The sequence below is a fragment of the Zootoca vivipara genome, chromosome 17, assembly GCF_963506605.1.
Source record: "Zootoca vivipara chromosome 17, rZooViv1.1, whole genome shotgun sequence".
NCBI classification, from domain to species: Eukaryota; Metazoa; Chordata; class Lepidosauria; order Squamata; family Lacertidae; genus Zootoca; species Zootoca vivipara.
The window spans coordinates 4896189-4914971 of NC_083292.1; the positions used below are offsets into that span (position 1 = coordinate 4896189).

The 18783-nt window shown below is 45.8% G+C and overlaps 2 protein-coding genes across 3 annotated transcripts in view; one reads left to right on the top strand and one right to left on the bottom strand.

The window, feature by feature from the left end:
• The window catches only part of KDM2B (lysine demethylase 2B), a 91204-nt gene extending 77519 nt beyond the window's left edge, over positions 1-13685 (bottom strand). The window contains exons 1-4 of one of the 2 annotated variants that reach the window (XM_060269258.1): positions 13363-13685; positions 11743-11887; positions 6844-6922; positions 5154-5200 (exon numbers count right to left, since the gene is read on the bottom strand). In XM_060269258.1, the coding sequence (XP_060125241.1) occupies positions 5154-5200; positions 6844-6922; positions 11743-11887; positions 13363-13395 (304 nt within the window). In that variant the 5' untranslated portion in view covers positions 13396-13685. Of the gene's footprint in view, positions 1-5153; positions 5201-6843; positions 6923-11742; positions 11888-13362 lie in introns of those variants that run through there. The other variant, XM_060269259.1, reaches the window with a different exon arrangement.
• Positions 13686-13997: 312 nt separating this feature from the next.
• LOC118075638 (calcium release-activated calcium channel protein 1) overlaps positions 13998-18783 on the top strand; it is a 30996-nt gene continuing 26210 nt past the window's right edge. The window contains exons 1-2 of the mRNA XM_060269262.1: positions 13998-14128; positions 14562-14787. The gene's annotated coding sequence lies outside the window, so the exon portion shown is untranslated. The remainder of the gene's footprint in view (positions 14129-14561; positions 14788-18783) is intronic.

The following is an 18783-nucleotide window of genomic DNA, read 5'->3' on the forward strand; positions in this document are numbered from 1 at the left end:
ATTTTAGAATTTCTGTTTTGTTGGAAGCCACCCAGAGTGGCTGGGGGAACCCGGCTAGATGGGCGGGGTATAAATAAATTATTATTATTATTATTATTATTATTATTATTATTATTATTATTATTATTATCGTTTCCAGGCCTTTGACCATTTTGGTTGCCCATGTTCTATGTGAATGCAGCCGCAGTATGCCCTGCCTGCACACCAGGTGTATTTCACCAGAAGCACAATTAGCTGTGGCTCGCTAGCAACCATGCAACACCATGTCGTCTTTCAACATGTCAATACACCCTTAATCCATAAAATGCAAGGCAGCAAAACACAGTAATGTAATGTTAAGCATTTTTGTGCCGGTTAATCCCAGCTACCAAGATATTAGAAGCCAGACCAATGAGTGTCCGGGGCCTGGCTGACTTGTGGTAGCATTGGGATCCTTTTGCTGAAATGTACTGCTAGGGATTAGGCAGGTATCTTGGGTAGAGCTGGAGATGGAAGTCTACAAAATCAGGCCCAAAGCAAGATGAGGAAGAGGCAATGGGAACGGGAGCAGCTGGAAGAGGCATCAACTGCTGGGCAGATGGGCCTTGGGGAGACAACAGACGGCTCAAACTAGGGTGATGGCAGGAGGGCCCGGGGTGTCACTATACTACTGGCTCGATCTCAACTTTAGATACCCAAAGAATGAGACGCCAATCTCCAACCCCGCAGGGATCTGGTGACACAACCAACCAACAGCATCCTTTGCAGATCTGTTTCTACATGTCAGAAAGGAAGGCCGTAGCTTGGGGAAGATCTGTGGCCTGCATGGGAGCTGAATCGCCATCAGGTGCTGATCCACACAGGCATTGCCATGTGCTCACGGGCAGCTAGTCTAGCAAGATGCTCTGAAGCTCCTGCCACCGTCTCTGCAGCTGCTGTGGCCCTGTGAGAGGTGAGGGCATCTGAAATAAATCCAGCACCCCAGGCTGTGGGGACCTCCAGTCCCAGGGCAAGGATGCCCAGGTCTGATGGCTTCTCAGGGTCAAGCCCTGCAACGCTGATTCAGTTCTTCAGTTTGATCAATGTGCTGCTCAGGAGGAGAGCAGCCTGCTTCTTTGCCTCCCGGCAGAAACATTGGCTGGCCCCATTTCTCAACTTAAGTGCAGTTTGTGCAAACTGTTGGGTTTGGAGGAAACTGCAAACTGTGCTTTGGCAGTAGCTCAGGAAAGGAGCCATTCCACCGCTGAAAGCAAAGGGAGGAGACAGCATGCAAGCCTGAGGCTCACATGGCCAACCCATTTTGGGGAGGGGGGTAGTGTCTGAATGGGGCCAGTGTGTCCCAGGTCCTGTTCTCTCTCAGAAATGGGGCAACAGCATGACCTGATAACCCTTACGCCAGGCATCCCCAAACTGCGGCCCTCCAGATGTTTTGGCCTACAACTCCCATGATCCCTAGCTAAGGGGACCAGTGGTCAGGGATGATGGGAATTGTAGTCCAAAATATCTGGAGGGTCGAAGTTTGGGGATGCTTGCCTCATGCCGTGTCTTCTCCCCACACCCCCAGAATTCCTTGCGCTTCAAGGTGTCAAATGCTCTGGGTTCTGTAGTGTAGCCAATTCGACATGGAAAGCATTTCCTGATGAGACTGAAAACCAAAACGGGAGCAATAATAAGCAAGTTATCCAAGGAGAATCCACTTCCCCAGAATTCAGACACACAAGACAAGGACCCACATAGCAGTTCACATGGGAAAGACTTTGCAGGGCAAAAAGCTGAAATCCTAGTTACTAGGTTTAGAAAATGATTCCAGCATCCAGCGTCTCCCTAAGGCTTCACAGCTCCCTGCATATCAGCATAGCTGCCAAGTTATCCCTTTTTTTAAGGGATTTCCCCTTATGCTGAATAGGCTTCCTCGCGAGAAAAGGGAAAACTTGGCAGCTATGCATATCAGGCAGGTGGATCAGGCTCACAATGGCAAGAGAAGCTTGCCAGGGTTCTGATTGTGGCATCAGGGGAGAGGACAGGAAAGGGAAGTGGGAATCTTCCCCCCCCCCAAAGACGAGAGAAAACCATTAAACTTCCCTTTAAAAGGAAAGAGACAATTACTCTAGCTTGTTAAATCCAAGTGGTGCCATTAACTCCTTGCTGCGGCCCAGAGATGGAAAGGCTTCTAGCTAATAAACTTGATCCTGAAAGCAAGAAAGAGAGACCACACACACGAGACCTCACAGTCATTAAGGCATCCTTCAAAGGGCTGCAGCTAGCTCAGATCTTCAAGATCACTCTCTCCCTCTCTCCCAGACCCACCCTGCAGGGTTGTTGTGAGGCTAAAATGAAGTAATGCAGGCATTTTTCTCTGCAAAAAGTGTGGCACGAGGAATTGAAACACTTGCACCCCACCCAGTGGTCCTATGCTAAGGATTGTTCTATTTCACTTTGCTTTGTTGTTAAAAAGTATACCACATCTACATTTATTATGTTGGCTCAGGCTGACACACACACACACACACACACACACACACACACACACACAAACACACACAGCGCCTCTGACCTAACACTAAAAATGGGCACTGACAGGGGCCACATTTCACAGAGTGCCAAGTACTGTACATATCTGTGTGTCCCACACCTGCTGTTCAGGGTTCCCAAAGGTCCTCACTTGCCACGTACAAATGTCGCCAGCCCTTCTCTGCCAGCGACGCTTGTCCTGCAAGCAAGCAGATAGTGCAACAGCTTGGACACGGAGGAGGCAGGCAAGGATCAGGACCTTTAGAGAGCCAGATGGGATCCTAGCGGCTCTATTTGTGATCTAATGTATGCCAGGCCAGAAGCTGCAATGCTACCCTTTCACCACCATCAGTTTGGTGGCACAGCAGCTTGGCAAAATCAAGCCAGCCATTCCCTGCTGCTCTTGTCCCAGGTTTAACCTAGTTCAAGAGAAACTCAACTTATATAAACCATAGAATCGTAGGATGAAAGAGTTGGGAAGGGCTCTTGAGGGACATCTAGCCCAACCCCCTGCAATTGCAGGAATCTCAGCTAAAGCATCCCTGACAGGCGGCCATCCAAACTCTGCTTTAAAACCCCCAAGGTTTTAGTTGTACCTACAGGTTTTAGGGACCCAGGTGGCACTGTGGGTTAAACCACTGAGCCTAGGGCTTGCTGATCAGAAGGTCGGCGGTTCGAATCCCTGCAACAGGGTGAGCTCCCATTGCTCGGTCCCAACTCCCGCCTACCTAGCAGTTCGAAAGCACGTCAAAGTGCAAGTAGATAAATAGGGACCACTCCGGTGGGAAGGTAAATGGCGTTTCCGTGCGCTGCTCTGGTTCGCCAGAAGCAGCTTTGTCATGCTGGCCACATGACCTGGAAGCTGTCTGCGGACAAACGCCGGCTCCCTTGGCATATAGAGCGAGATGAGCGCCGCAACCCCAGAGTCGGACACGACTGGACCTGATGGTCAGGGGCCCCTTTACCCTTTACCTTACTGCTTAAATCAGTCTTCACCAACCTGGTGCCCTCTGAGTGTTTTGGACAACTCCCACCTGCCCCAGCCTATGTGGCCTAGTGGAGAAATGCTATGGTAAGGGACAACTGGCTTGGGAGCAGCCGTGTCTCTGGTTGCCCACAGTAAATAAAGGTTTCCTCCAAGTGACACTACCAGAAAACTTTCATAACAGAAAGAGATATTATCCTCCTCATCCCAAACCCAAACCCTTTCAGGCTATTATGCGGCACAACAAGAATGCGAAGATGTGACCTGGGGATCAAGCCAAGTATTTCCAAGAAGCCCACAAGAAAGGCATGAAAGCAACCATAGTTGTTGTTGTTGTTATTATTATTATTTATTCATACCCCGCCCATCTGGCGGGGTATATGTGGTCTTGGCGGCCGCTCCCAGTCACCAGTCTAGCTGCCGCATTCTGGATTAGTTGTAGTTTCCGGGTCACCTTCAAAGGTAGCCCCACGTAGAGCGCATTGCAGTAGTCCAAGCAGGAGATAACTAGAGCATGCACCACTCTGGTGAGACAGTCTGCGGGCAGGTAGGGTCTCAGCCTGCGTACCAGATGGAGCTGGTAGACAGCCGCCCTGGACACAGAATTAACCTGTGCCTCCATGGACAGCTGTTAGTCCAAAATGACTCCCAGGCTGCGCACCTGGTCGTTCAAGGGCACAGTTATCCCATTCAGGACCAGGGAGTCCCCCCCACCCGCCTGCCCCCTGCCCCCCCAAAACAGTACAGTGGAACCTCGGTTTATGAACACCTTGGTTTACGAATTTTCAGTTTACGAACGCCACGGACCCATCTGGAACGGATTAATTCACTTTCCATTACTTTCAATGGGAAAGTTCGCTTCAGTTTATGAACACTTCAGTTTATGAACAGACTTCCGGAACCAATTACACCCATGCTTCGGGTTAAGGACGCTTCAGGTTGAGTACTCCGCGGACTGTCTGGAACAGATTAATCCACTTTCCATTACTTTCAATGGGAAAGTTCGCTTCAGTTTACGAACGCTTCAGTTTATGAACAGACTTCCGGAACCAATTGTGTTCATAAACCGAGGTACCACTGTACTTCTGTCTTGTCAGGATTCAACCTCAATCTGTTAGCCGCCATCCATCCTCCAACCGCCTCCAGGCACTCACACAGGACATTCACCGCCTTCACTGGTTCTGATTTAAAAGAGAGATATAGCTGGGTGTCATCCGCATACTGATGAACACCCAGCCCAGACCCCTGATGATCTCTCCCAGCAGCTTCATATAGATGTTAAAAAGCATTGGGGAGAGGACGGAACCCTGAGGCACCCCACAAGTGAGAGCCCAGGGGTCTGAACACTCATCCCCCACCACCACTTTCTGAACACGGCCCAGGAGGCCCAGTTGTGTCTCCAGAATCTAATACTCAGGTACACTACCTTTGAATATGGAGGCTTAATTTAACACAGGTAGGGAGAGGTAGACAACTGAGTCACATAGGTTATTTGTCGGCACACCAGGGAAATACAGTTGTATGAACTAGTCGTTTTTGTGGGCCTATTTGTACAGTTTATGCAAGGAATATGCGGGCATTTGAATACTTTTGGACGCAGTCTTCAACAGAGGTAATTTATCTTTCTCTCTCCCTAACCCCCAAAGCACAAAAAGCTGCGCATCTAAACCAAACTCACCAACTAGCAGCTTGACATCTCGTACAGTGAAATCTGGGTCCGGCATCCTGAAATCAGCAAAGGGAGGGGGGGGATCAATTTGAATTCATGGAGGTAAACACAGACAAGAGGAAATGTACACAGTTTTGGGCTGCCCCATTCTCCTTCAGTGCTGCAACCTGCCTTCTGACCTTGGCTGGCTACGCGCTACACAAAAGCTCCCCATGAGGGCATTAATATCCCCCTCCTTGCTTCTTAATTCTTCAGATCAGATGCTCAGGCGGATAATATATCATCTCTGAGCATGGGAGCTATGCTTCTGTGTATTGGGGGTTGCAGATCGGTGGTCCATTTATTAATGTTTTCAAAAGCCATTTTAGGCTACTGGACCTCATCGTACCTGTGACAGTGAGTTCCACAGGCCAACCCAGGGTTGTAAAAAATGTGTTTTGCCCATTTTACACTTAGCCATTTCAGAGATTGAAAAGAACGACTTGGTGGCTGGGATTTGTCAGAAAAAGCAAAGGGTGGTGTCACAGAGGATGCGTTGGGACTACTCTAGAGTAACGACTCTCCAGACCTTTGCCTTTTCATGCTTTTATTGAGTACAGGCTATTTACAGTGCTAGAGCTATATAGGATACATCCTCTTAGTCTGACCCAGAACCCTGGAATGGCGCTTCCCACGTTTTCTTCCAACATAAGAATCGGGGCACCCCAAATCTCCTCCTCCACTTCCTCCTGCGTAATTCCGGAACCGGAGGGAAAAAGGGTCTTCTTTCCGTGTTTTCCTTCTCCCCCTCTCTCTCTTCCTGTCCCATGTGCAGCAGGGGCTCTCCTATGCTGCCAGAGCCCTGTCTCCTTCTTCCTCCTTCCTCACTGGACTCTTCTCCCTCCCCGCTGACGCTACTGCTGGTGGAAGAGCTGCTCCTCAAGATGGGTGGGGGCTCTCTGTACTCTTTCCCCCTCACAGGTGGGTTCTGCCCCGCCCCAAACTCATAATAATACTGTGTATACATGTCACCCACTTTTTAGAGCATTTGAAGGATGTTAGACACTAACTTAGTTCTCCTACTGCAGACCTATTAAGTAGGTCAGCACTGGTTTCCTCCATATTAGACTGAAGATTTGGGGGCTGAGTTTTGAGTAGCCCACCTACTTTACTGATGGCACAACCAGGATTTGAATGTTATGACTTCCTTGTTCACAGCTCAGGCACCTTCAGCCGCTACTACTAGGCTTACGAGGCCAGCAGCAGTTATTTGCTTAGTAAGACTGCCACATCCAGACCCGAGGGGGCCTTCACAATGGGGTGGGGGACCCATGAACCTCTAGCTCTTGTTGGAAGAACAGCTCCTGTCTCGCCAGTGCAGTAGACCGGAAGTCGAGAAGTGGTACTTTAAAAAGGGATGCCACACCATCTGAAAAAAAATCTTCTCTGTCTTGCTTCTGGAAGACCCAGCTCAGGTTTTGCAGACTCTCCAAAGGAGGCAAACTCCAAAACGGAGCCAGCCCCTCTATTTCGGGATTTGCTTCCTTTGGAGATTCCCCCCCCCCAAAAGAAGCCTGGCCTTGTATGCCCTTGTGTGTATGTTTCATTCAGAAAGGCCACCGGCGGCCTTTATTACCCACCCCAAGCCCTTGAGACGGGGCAAGCTACGCATCCAATTGAAACAGAGATATATTGTTAAACATTAGGAGTACTGTCTTACTTAATTCCCAGTCCATCCTTACTTCGGAAGATGAGGGGGACTCGAAGTGCTTCTCGCTGCACATACTCAAAAGTGAAATCTGGTTGGAGGAAAAATACGAGAGAGGGGGATGCATCTGTGAAAAATGTTGTATATGAATAATGTGGCTGACAGCAAATGCCAACAATTATTCAGACATTCTTCATATTTTCTCAAAGTATCCCCCTTCTACCTGCAGCCACCTGAACATCAACAGGATGGCTGCATCCACTATGCAGCTTATCCCATTTTTAAGACTTTCCCCCTAAGTCTTAAGTTCTGCATTATATTTGCGCTTTCATGCAATGAAACTTAAAGGCCACTTCTGGAAGTATAGTTTAGTACTCAAGTTTAGTACTCAATTCGGGGGGGGGCAGTTTGCAGATAATATGGAAGTGAGCACAAGACTTGTGCTGTATTCCACTATAGTTCCAGAAATGACTTTTCCATCATGTGAAAGCTCAAATATAATGTGGATCGAACCTGAGACCTTTTGCATGCAAAGCACTGAGCTATGGCTCTTTCACCTTGGGATTCCCTGACGGAAGAAAGGTGGGATTCAAACATATAATTTTTAAACTCAGATACACTGCAAGAAAGAATTTGGTGGCATATGATTATGGAATTATCAATTAAGTAGTCATTTGCTTTGCAATGGTGGCTGCAAATTTTAATCGTGGAGCTGCGAGTTCAGGGACCCCTTTTTGTATTTTTCAAAGCTATTCATCATAAGTAATGAAAAAAAATATTAAGGGGGTTTTAAGGTTGTCTTGCTACTGGGTATAATTTTTAGCTCTATTGTTCAATGCTTCCGTAGTGTTCGTTGTTGGTTTCTAAGTTTTATTGTTTTAATATACTACTGTTTCTATTCCCCCCCTTTTATTTGTATAGATAGCAATAGCTATAACTTTGGAAATAAATGTATTTATTAAAATGAACATTGATCTTTCCATCTAACAAGCAGGAGTTTTAGTTCACTACTTCCTTCCTGCTTTTTTCTTTTTTTTATATAAAAGTAACCTATTGCATTTTATCCTGACCTTCCCTCAAAAAACCAACCCAAACCCGCAGAATATAATAGAGACCATTTAATCCACACAATTACCCTGCGAGGTAGATAATGCAGAGGCAATGACAGACTCAAGGTCACCCTGTAAGTCTCATGGCAGAACCAAGAGTTAAATTTAGATTGCTTTTGGGTCTCAAAAAGGCACATTTTACTGATGTCTTGGTAATCAATACATGAATGTAATTTTTATTAATTAATCTAGAGACAGATTAATCAAATGAAATTTCTTACATTAGTGATGTGGGTTTTCCATAAAATGTTAAACACAGTAATTTGCAGCAGCAGAAACTTTTCAGTTTGCATGGGTAATTCTTATTATCCCCTAGAGAATGGTCTAATTTAGCATGTTTATTTTACTTGTATTGAATAAACAACACTTTAAACTCAGGAATTGTTAAGAGTTGCTTAATATTGTATTTGGAAGTCCACTATCACCTTTATTGTTTATATTAGTCCTAGAAGTCTTGGCGCGAAAAGTAAGAAATAATCAGGAGATTAAAGGAATTACAGTGGGACAATTGTCATTTAAATTGAAAGCTTTTGCAGACAATGTGATGTTATCATTAGAAGAACCATTGGTTTCTACTGCAAAGGTGCTGGAAATTTTTAAAATTAATGGTGAATTAGCAGGCCTTAAACTCAGCAAAAGTAAAACCAAAATGTTAGTTAAAAATATGAAGGAGAGTAGAAAAAAGAACTAGAGGGGAAAACAGGTCTGATGATAGAGAAAAAAGTAAAATATTTGGGGGTATGTTTAACAGCAAGGAAATTAAATTTGTTTCAAGATAATTTTGTGAAAATATAGAGAGAAATCAAGAAAAAGTTGGAAATATGGGGAAGGATGAAACTTCCTTATGAGGACGGGTGTCAGTCATAAAAATGAATGCTCTGCCAAGAATGACTTTTCTATTTCAGACCGCTCCAGTGATCAGTAATGCATGATGCTTTAAGGAATACCGGTAATAAAATTTATCTGGCAAGGGAAGAAGCTAAGAATAAAATATAAAATTTTGATTGATGCGGAAGAAAGAGGTGGCTTCTCCCTACCAGACTTAAGACTATACTATAAGACATCCTGTCTTTGCTGGTTAAAGGAGTGGTTTTTATTGAAGAACTCAGATTTTGGATCTTGAAGGACATGGTAGTAAATTTGGCTGATATGCATATTTGTGGCATGGGAAAACTGGAATCCATGAAAGTTTCACCAACATATAATTAGAAAACATCTATAGAGTATGGGGTAAATATAAAAACCTTTTTTTGAAGAAATAAGTGGATTATTACCAAGTTGGCTACAATATCATCAACTAAATGAGACTTTTAAGATTGATTTAAAAATTGGCTTTACAACTCAAACCTCACAATTAGGAAAAAAAACCTGCTAAAGAATAACCAAAAGGTAATGTCTAAAAAGCAGAGACATCACCTTGCCTAAAAAGGTCCGTATAGTTAAAGCTATGGTTTTCCCAGTAGTGATGTATGGAAGTGAGAGCTGGACCATAAAGAAGGCTGATCGCCGAAGAATTGATGCTTTTGAATTATGGTGCTGGAGGAGACTCTTGAGAGTCCCATGGACTGCAAGAAGATCAAACCTATCCATTCTGAAGGAAATCAGCCCTGAGTGCTCACTGGAAGGACAGATCGTGAAGCTGAGGCTCCAATACCTTGGCCACCTCATGAGAAGAGAAGACTCCCTGGAAAAGACCCTGATGTTGGGAAAGATGGAGGGCACAAGGAGAAGGGGATGACAGAGGACGAGATGGTTGGACAGTGTTCTCGAAGCTACGAACATGAGTTTGACCAAACTGTGGGAGGCAGTGCAAGACAGGAGTGCCTGGCATGCTATGGTCCATGGGGTCAAGAAGAGTCGGACACGACTAAACGACTAAACAACAACAATGTCTAAAATGTATAAATTATTATTACAATGGGAAACAAAGGTTGAAATGGTTAAATCATCAATGATACATTGGGCATTGGATATAGGCTATAATATTGATATGGCAGCGTGGGATATGCTTTGGAAAGGAGATTTAAAATTTACAGCATGCTACACGTCAAAAGAAAACTATGTAAAGATGATGTATAGATGGTATTTGACGCTTACCAAGCTGGCAAAAATGTATAAGTCTAAATCCAATATATGTTGGAAATGTAAAGAGAAAGAGTGTACAGTACTTTTTTTCATGTGTGGTGGTCCTGTAAGCTTGCAAAAGCCTTCTGGGAAATTATTTATAATGAATTGAAAAAAATATATTTGAAAACCAGTAACTTTCCTTTTAGGTGTTGGTGCCGAAAAATCAGAAAAATCTATTTATGTATGCTACCACGGCTGCCCGAATGATATATGCACAAAACTGGAAAGAAGAACTGACCCCAAAAAGAGGTGACTGGCAACTAAAATTGATGGCATATGCAGAGATGATGAAATTTAGAAGATTAAGAGAACAGGATGATAAACTCTTTGTAGCAAAATTGGGTAAATTTATTGAATATATGAAAACAAACTGTAAACATTAGCAGGAATGATATAAACAAGAGCAGTAAAGATACTAAGGGAATTAAAAAGGTTAAATTGATAAAAATGATAAATTAAGGTATGCAGTAAGAATTTGATAGAAAAATAAGAAACCGCAGAAGAGCAGGGAGGAAAGTCACAGAAAACTATACTGGATTTGTGTGTGATTTCTATTTATTGTTGAATATTCTAAAATGGAAAAGTGGGGTATTTGGAATTGGCACCCATTCAACGATGAACTTATGAAACGGGGAAAAAAATCCACTGAAAAACACTGTAATTTGTTTTTTACATGTATGTATTTACATATTATAATAACTGAGTTAAATGGGCCTTACATTGTAGGAGCCATTCCATGAAAAGAGGACAATATTCACAAAGGAAGACATACAAGTGGATTGCTTGGGAGAGTGGCAAAGAATTATATAAAGAACTAAGAACTGGATGGTAAATTGCTTGTATTACACTTAACCCAAACTGGTTCCCCAAGCCTAAACACCAGGGCTAATCCTGCAGCCTACTGGGGGGGAGGGGGGGTGTCAGCACTGTGGAAGGACCACCCATACTCCAGATTTAAGACGCAAGAAACTACAGTTGCTAGTAGCATCCTCCAAACCCGTTCCAAAGGCTTCAGGAAGCATGCTCAGCTCTGCACAAGACCTCCGAATTAAAGAGGAACTTGCACCTGGGAGGCCCAAGGGTCCCCCGACAGGCAGGAGGGATGTTGGGTGCCTTGTGCCTGTGACTGCAGGAGCCTTGCTGCTTCTACTGCAACACGGGCGTCAAGCCAGGCCAGGTCAACTCCGCCATCCGCTGTGGACACATCCGGGCGGGGAGGCTGCGGCTGGGGTAGAAATCGGGTGTGCAAAATCATTTCACTTCCTTTAAAAAAATCTCTCTCTATTTATTTCCATGTACTGCATTGCCAAACTGCAATCGGAATGTCAAGAAACGCGCGCCAGACGAAGCGCACGTCTGCAAAAGGTTCGCTTCCCGGCCAGGCTCCCCTGGTGTGAGTCACCCAGCCATTGCCTCTTCTCCAAGCCCGCTCTCCTCCTCCCCTCTTGCTCCTCGTCACCGGATCCCCTAGAATAGGGGATGCTGGCGGGAAATACGAACTTCACCAGGCAATTTGCACGTGGGCAAAGAAGCCGTCGGGGGTTTCCGCCAGGCAGGTAGGGAAACCCCTTCCCCGCCCCCCCGACGCGCACGCGCGCGCGCAAAGGTCTCCAAAGCCGGCGCTCGGGCCCAGTCCTTGGAAAGGCCCCGCGTTGTTCCCCGCGCCACGGTTTACCTTTCCCCTCCATGGGTCGCACAAAGTCTCCGCGGTACATTTTGCTCCTTAGTTTCTCCTCCAGGTTGAAGCCGCGGATGCTGACGATCTCCTCCACGTCGGAGAGGTCCTCGTCCTCGTCGTACAGCCTCCTGCCGATCGATCGCTGCAGGACGGGGAAGGTGGTGGTGGTGAGAACACAACACATACACGTGTGCGTCGATGCATACACGTGCAAAACGTGTATAGGTAGCGCTTCGTTTGAAGGGCGGCCGTGAGCGAAACATACAAGTTCGGTCGTTGCAGAAAAAGAGCCACACGTACACACGAAAATAAATATGCAAGAATAAGGTCATACGCGCAAGTCAGCGTGGAGGGGAAAGGACGGGCCCAGAGGGCTTTGCAGCTCGCAAGTCAGAAGATGGCTTTTGCAGCGCATTTCTCATGCGGACGGGAACAGCCCGTTTTCTCAGCCTAGTTTTCAAAATGCAAGCAAAATGTATTCTGCAACTGGAGTGCGGTCTACCCCTCAACCCCGTTTGAGGATTCCTAACCCTAAATTAACAGGGCACGCGTGTGCGTGTGTTGTGTGAACGGTACTCAGTCGTGAATGTTGTACTGCAAGTCGATAGTCCAGCATGAAGCCCTGCTGACTCTCCCCGTCGCCAGGACTGGGCTGAGACGTCAGGTCATTAAGGGCCAGGTGGGCAAATCCGGCAATGCAAGCGGGGAGCGCAGAAGCAAACTGTACATTCAAACGAGCAACAAGGAAAACCAGCCATGTGGGGGTGAGTTTATTAGGGAGCCCGTTCCTCCCACGATGGCGGGGTTTTCATGCCCGTACGTTGGAAACGAAAAACCAGCAACTCTTTCGCAGGAAGAAACGCAAAACAAGCAAGCCCGCGCACACATTTACATAATCCAACTGTTTCCCTAGTCACACCGGAAGCCAGCCTCTTAAAAAACACATCGCATTATGTAACATGGGATTTATGGGCTAGAGGGCCCCCCCTCACTTTTGCAAAAAAACAAAACAAAAACACAACCCACTACACCCCCCATTTCTTCTAGACCTAGCGTGGCATTCAGTGCATTAAAACAAAACAAAACAACGCTGAGAGGGGGGTGAGGGGCGGGAGTGTTTTCAGTCAATGTTTGGGGGAAAGGGGGCCACGAAGGAGTTAAATCTCTCCCCCCCCATTTTTAAAGAGAGGCACACACAGCAACAAACACGCTGGCTCGGCTACGGGGGCAGCAACAACCCCCAAAGCGTGTTTGAGCCAAACTTGCAAGCGGATCTTCCTGGGCTCCTTTGCTCGCATGATCGAGGGGTCGCAGGAGGAAGGGGGGGAGATGCAATGCAGCAGTTGTGCCCCCCATCACACGTGAGAGGCGCCGCCGTTTTCCTGCAAAGCACTTTAAAAAACACACAGTAACAATGCCCGGGGTTTAAAGCCCCAAACACACACATACGCCAGCAGCTCCCCTCCGCCCTGCAAACAGCCTCTCGCTCTCCACGTACAAACCATCTCCGCAAAATCGCTTGAAAACAACCCCCCTTCCGCCCCCCAACCCAACCTACTCCCCAAACCACCACCACCACAATAATAATAATAATAATAATAACATATCACTACACACCAATCTTCTTCCAGAGTCTTTCTCTGCCTCCATCTTTTGAAGAGTTTCATCTCTTAATTGTCAACAGTTCCTCCTTTGGGTCCTGCTGAAAAGGTTCGGCCCGAGCTCTTCCTGCCGGGGGGGTTGGCCCAAAACACACACAAGGTTTGGAAAACGAAAGAGAAGGGGGAAACCTTGGGAGGGGGGGATCCCCCCACCTCCGAGTGCCTCTAGAAACAAACCCGCAGCCAGCCCCCACCCCTCCTAAAAGGCCATCCGGGTCTCTGCAAAGTTTTTCCCCTCTCCCTCCCCCTTTTGCAAATTTTGCAATCTGCACTTCTGGGGTGGGTGGGTGTGTTTTAGCTGCGGGGTGGGGTGGGGGGGCAGAGGAAGTGCTGGAGCTGCGCAGGCGAGGCGGTCGACGGTGAGGGGGGGGGCTTTTGGGTTGTTGTTGTGCTTTTTGTTGTGTGTATTTCTTATGCAAAAAGTCCTTCAACAATCATTTCCCAGCATTGAGAATACTGGGAAGGAGGGAGGGATGGAGGGAGGGAGAGAGGGGCGGGCAGGAAGGGGGAGGGCGCGCGCAGGCGTCATGGCAGCCCCCGGAACGTAAACACTGGGGCGGGGGAGGCGGCAGCGGCGCGGGAGAGCCGCGCTTGGGGCGCCCTCCGCGCAGGACCGCGGCCGGTTCTTCCAGGCGCGCATGTTGGCGAAGGACGATGGCGGGTCACGAGTGCGCTCAAGCACGCAGGCGCTGCAGGCTGCGCGTGTGCATGGGGACGTACACGTGAGTGTACGGCTGGGGTGGGGGGGAGATGAGAGGAGCCGCGGAGGGGGTTGGAGAAAGGGGCAAGGCCTGTGCTCTGCAAGGGTCCTGGAGAGGTGGGTCCCTGGCAGCATCTGACTTGGGGAGGGCGGAGAGAGAGTCCAAGGAGTGCGGATTGGGGAGTGTTGAGGGGCTGATAGCCGGGCTGGCAGAGAGACCCAGAAGCCTCCAGGAAGTGGAAGCTGCAGGGCCGGGGGGAGTCTCCTACATTTCTTATCTCTTCCTGGGCCGAGTGAACGAGAGAGCTGGCGATCTGCAAAGAGGTTTTTTGCGCTCTCTTTTTAACAGGCGCTGCATCCTGGAATCCCCGGGCACCAGACAGCCTGGTGTGTGGGGGGGGGTATTGGGGTGTGAGAGAGATCCTACCTCCCAAACTGAATCTATTGTTTTCCAGGGAAGCCTCAGATCCATATTGTCAGAGGCACAATGTGCTCTTAGGGGTCCATAGGACAAGTTCTGTCTTCTACGGATCATCTCGTGTCAGTTTGGAGGAAAGGACTGATTCCTTCCCCTCCCCCCGGTAAATGCCCCCCTGGAAAGGAAGAGCGTCTGTGTGCAGGCAGAGCCTGAGCTGGAAACCAAGAAGTTCTTGACATCTCACCTCTGCCAGGTGATCTCAGGTAATCTGCTCTCAACTGTGGCCCTCCTGTTTGCAACATGGCAAAGGAATGAAGGTGGTGATGGTAGCCTTCTTTGCAGGGTTGTTGTAAGGACTACTGAGATGATGGCATGAAATGTGTTGCAAACTTCCATTTTCATAAAATTTCAGCAGACCTAAAGAACTATTTTAAAACCCTTTATCAATGGTATTTAATGTCTTATAAATTGAATTTAATGTATAAATTATGATTGGACAAATGTTGGAGATTTTGATTAAATAAAGCAAATCACATACATATTGTTTGGAATTCTCAAATAGAACTATTCTGGAAATCTGTTCGGGCTTATATCTTTTTATATGTTAGGATATCATATCCCCTTGGAACCTTAAGAATTTTTGCTTGGATATCTAAAATATATTATTCTGGAAAATGATCAATAAATAGTGTTCAACCTTGATGGAAGCAAGGTGGTGGTGGTTGTTATTATTATTATACTAGCTAAAAATGGGAGGGAAGCGTATATCCTACTATATCTGAATTGTTTGAGATTTGGTCTATACTGACCATGATCAGGGTACATATAAACCAGTCTCAGGTTTATGGGAAAATAGGTATTTTTTGCAATGTTTTGGAACAAGTTCACAGATAATGTCCAACCTTATGATGCTTTCAACAGTGTTTCTTTATGTTCTTGATATTTGGTTTATTTGGTTTATTAATAAACAAATAAAAATAAGAAGCAATACATGTTAACACTTTATGAGCTGTTTTGTTAGTCACTGTAACATAGATAGATGTCACAGTTCAGTGGGACTCCCGGATGGTAGCCAGTTAATCTGCATGAATTTGCTTGTGAATAAATGAGTAGTTCTAAAGAAAAAGGCATGATTTCATTTTAAATTTTGGGATAATGATACACGTGCGTCACAGCACTCCTCATATACCTTGTTTGAGGACGGGGAGAAATGTGTTGTTTAACAAAAGATAAAAAACAGTGTTACCTTTGCAAATAACAGGGCTAGATAATGCAGATGATGAGCAGCCATGTCCAATAAATGTATAAAAAGCTCTGAACAACTAGGAACTGGGTTACCTGGATGACCACCTGCCCCTTGCACTGGCTTGTAAGATCACTTAGGTCATTTGGGGAAATTCTAGCTGCAGGGCAGGGCCCCCAAAACAGGCATTTTCTGCTGCTGCTCCTATACCATAGAATGCCCTCACCTCTGCCATAAAATCACTGTTTTGTGTGCTTAAATCCCATTTGTGTGCTTGAAGTTTTGTTTTTAATGTTTTACATGTTATTATGCTTTTGTTTTATTTTTCTTGGGTTGTGTTTTTAATTAAATTGAGTGATTGTGTGTCTGTGTGTGACATACCACTTGGAGGTATATTTATTTTTAAACTGTTTAATATTTTAATCTTCTAAGGAAACACCTGCCACACCCATTGATTTATTAGTACCTGTTGGCTACAATTAAATTCTCATCTGAGTTTTGAGTCTGCTGATCATATCTATGTACATGGATTTGCCTCTGCGTAAAGACAGCATTTCTGAAATAAGAGGCCTATGTTGTTTTCTTATCAATGCACGTGTTTCCTAGCAAGCGTTGTACCCGCTTCCCCCTCAGTTCTCTCACACATACTGTCAGGCAAAGGCTGAGGTTTGCCTCCACCTTCCGGAAGGGCAAAACTCAGATTCTTGACCATGAATGGAGAGCCGTTTCTCCACTTTGCATAATACAAGAGCATATCTCACAAGAGTGTAATCACAGAGATGAACTGGAGGATAAACCAAGAGGTGAGAATTAAAGATATCATAATTCAGGGCCAGCCTGTCCTTGAGGAAGACTGACGCAGCCAGGTAAAACTGAGGCACTGTTAATGGGCAGTTCCCTGGCCTAGCCTGTATGGTTGCCTGCTGTCCCTCTGAAGGAGCAGGTATGTACCCTGTTTCTCTGAAAATAAGACGTAGCCATAAAATAAGACATAGCAGGATTTTTAAGCATTCAAGAAATATAAGCCATACCCGGAAAATAAGCCATACTGATAGGCAGTTTAACCTTGTAGGTTAAACTGTACCATACTTAATAGGTGGGGGGGGGAGACATCCCCTGAAAATAAGCCATAGTGTTTTGTTTTGTTTTAGGAAAAATAAATATAAGATGGCGTCTTATTTTCGGAGAAACACAATAGCTTGGTGGTACTTCTGGTACTTCTGGATCCTTTGCTGTCGCTTGAGGCTCAGGTGGCCTCAGTGGCGTAAAGTGCCTTCCATCATCTTGGGCTGGTGGCCCAGATACACCCTTATCTGGACAGGGATAGCCTAATTTCTTTCTATGCTCTGGTAATCTCAAGGATTACTGCAACACATTATGCATAGGGCGGCCTCTGAAGATGGTTTAGAAACGTATGACACCAATCCTGGCCCGGCTGCACTGGCTGCCGATTAGTTTCTGGGCCCAATTCAAAGTGCTGGTTTGGACCTATAAAGCCTTAAATGGCTCAGGACTGCAACACCTCATATGAATCTACCCGGACCTTGCCATCATAACCTGAGGCCCTTTGTGTGCCTCCCGCACAAGAGGTACAGAGGGTGGCAACAGAAAGCAGCCCTTTTCTGCAGAGGATTCCAGTTTGTGGAACGCTCTCCCCAGGAAAGTTCAGTTAGCGCCTTCCTTATACACCTTTAGGCACCAGGCAAAAACATTCCGCTTCAACAGGCTTTTGGCTGAATAACATCCTATTCCCTTTTAAATGTTGGGGAGGGGGAAACGGGGGTTATTTGTTTTGTTTTTGTTCTTATGTATTTTGTGTTTTTATCTTGTGTTTTTATGCTGTGAACCACCCCAAGATATGCGGGTGAAGGGCAGTATACAAATTTAATAAATAATAAATAACCTAAGGGGTACCTCCATGGGCACACATACTCTCCACTGCCCCCCCCCTCCAGACGCTGCAGTGGCTGCTTCCAGCAAGATCTCATGAGAGCCCTGCAAGATCTCCCAGAGGCCTTGCGCAATCTCTCAGGCCTCATCCCTTCCCAGCAGCAGAAACCGCCATCCCAGCGAGCAAGGCTTTGGCCAAGCAAGGGTTTGGCAGGGGCAGTGTGCAATGCCTGCACAGGGCGGCACCTTCTTGTTTCACCTCAGGCGGCAAAACAAGACAGGCTGCCCCTGTCATAATGGATGAAAACATCCCCAGAATGTTACAACATGAATATTAAGACTGTAGCCCATTAAAGAAATCTTAGTTGATTAAGCATGTGGGTTTCAGTCAAACAAATTAATCTGTACTGTTTTTGCAATGTTTGTAAAAACAATTGTTTCCAAAACAAGATGCAAGCATACTTTAGTTTTTAGATAAATGCACAGTGGTTTTTCCCCCCTGGGGGTACACGTACCCCTAAACATTTTGTGAATCTTTGTACTTTTGTCCATTTACTGTATTTATTTCCCCCCGATTTGAACTATAAAACGGTAGGTAGCCGTGTTTGTCTGAGTCGAAGCAAAATAAAAAAAAATTCCTTCAGTAGCACCTTAAAGACCAACTAAGTTTTTATTATGGTATTCTTCAGATACGTATCTGAAGAAGTGTGCATGCACACGAAAGCTCATACTATAATAAAAACTTAGTTGGTCTTTAAGGTGCTACTTAAGGAATTTTTTTATAAAACGGTAATTTTCTTGTGTCAAAATGAGAGTACCCCTAAACATTTTGTGAATCTTTGTACTTTTGTCTATTTACTGTATTTTTCCCGATTTGAACTATAAAATGGAAATTTTCTTGTGTCAAAATGAGAGTACCCCTAAACATTTTTTTTGAAAAAAAAACACTGAATGCACATATGTTGTTAGTATCTTTCTTAGAAGAGGGTCCTTTGATGTGGCAAACCTTCCCCCCCACCCACCCCAAGGCCTCTTTTGAGAAAATGCTTGCTACTGGTAGTGTTTTAAAGCTTAAAAAAAAACCCTCCCTGCTTAAGTAGGGACACATTTTAAGGAGTTCAGTTGT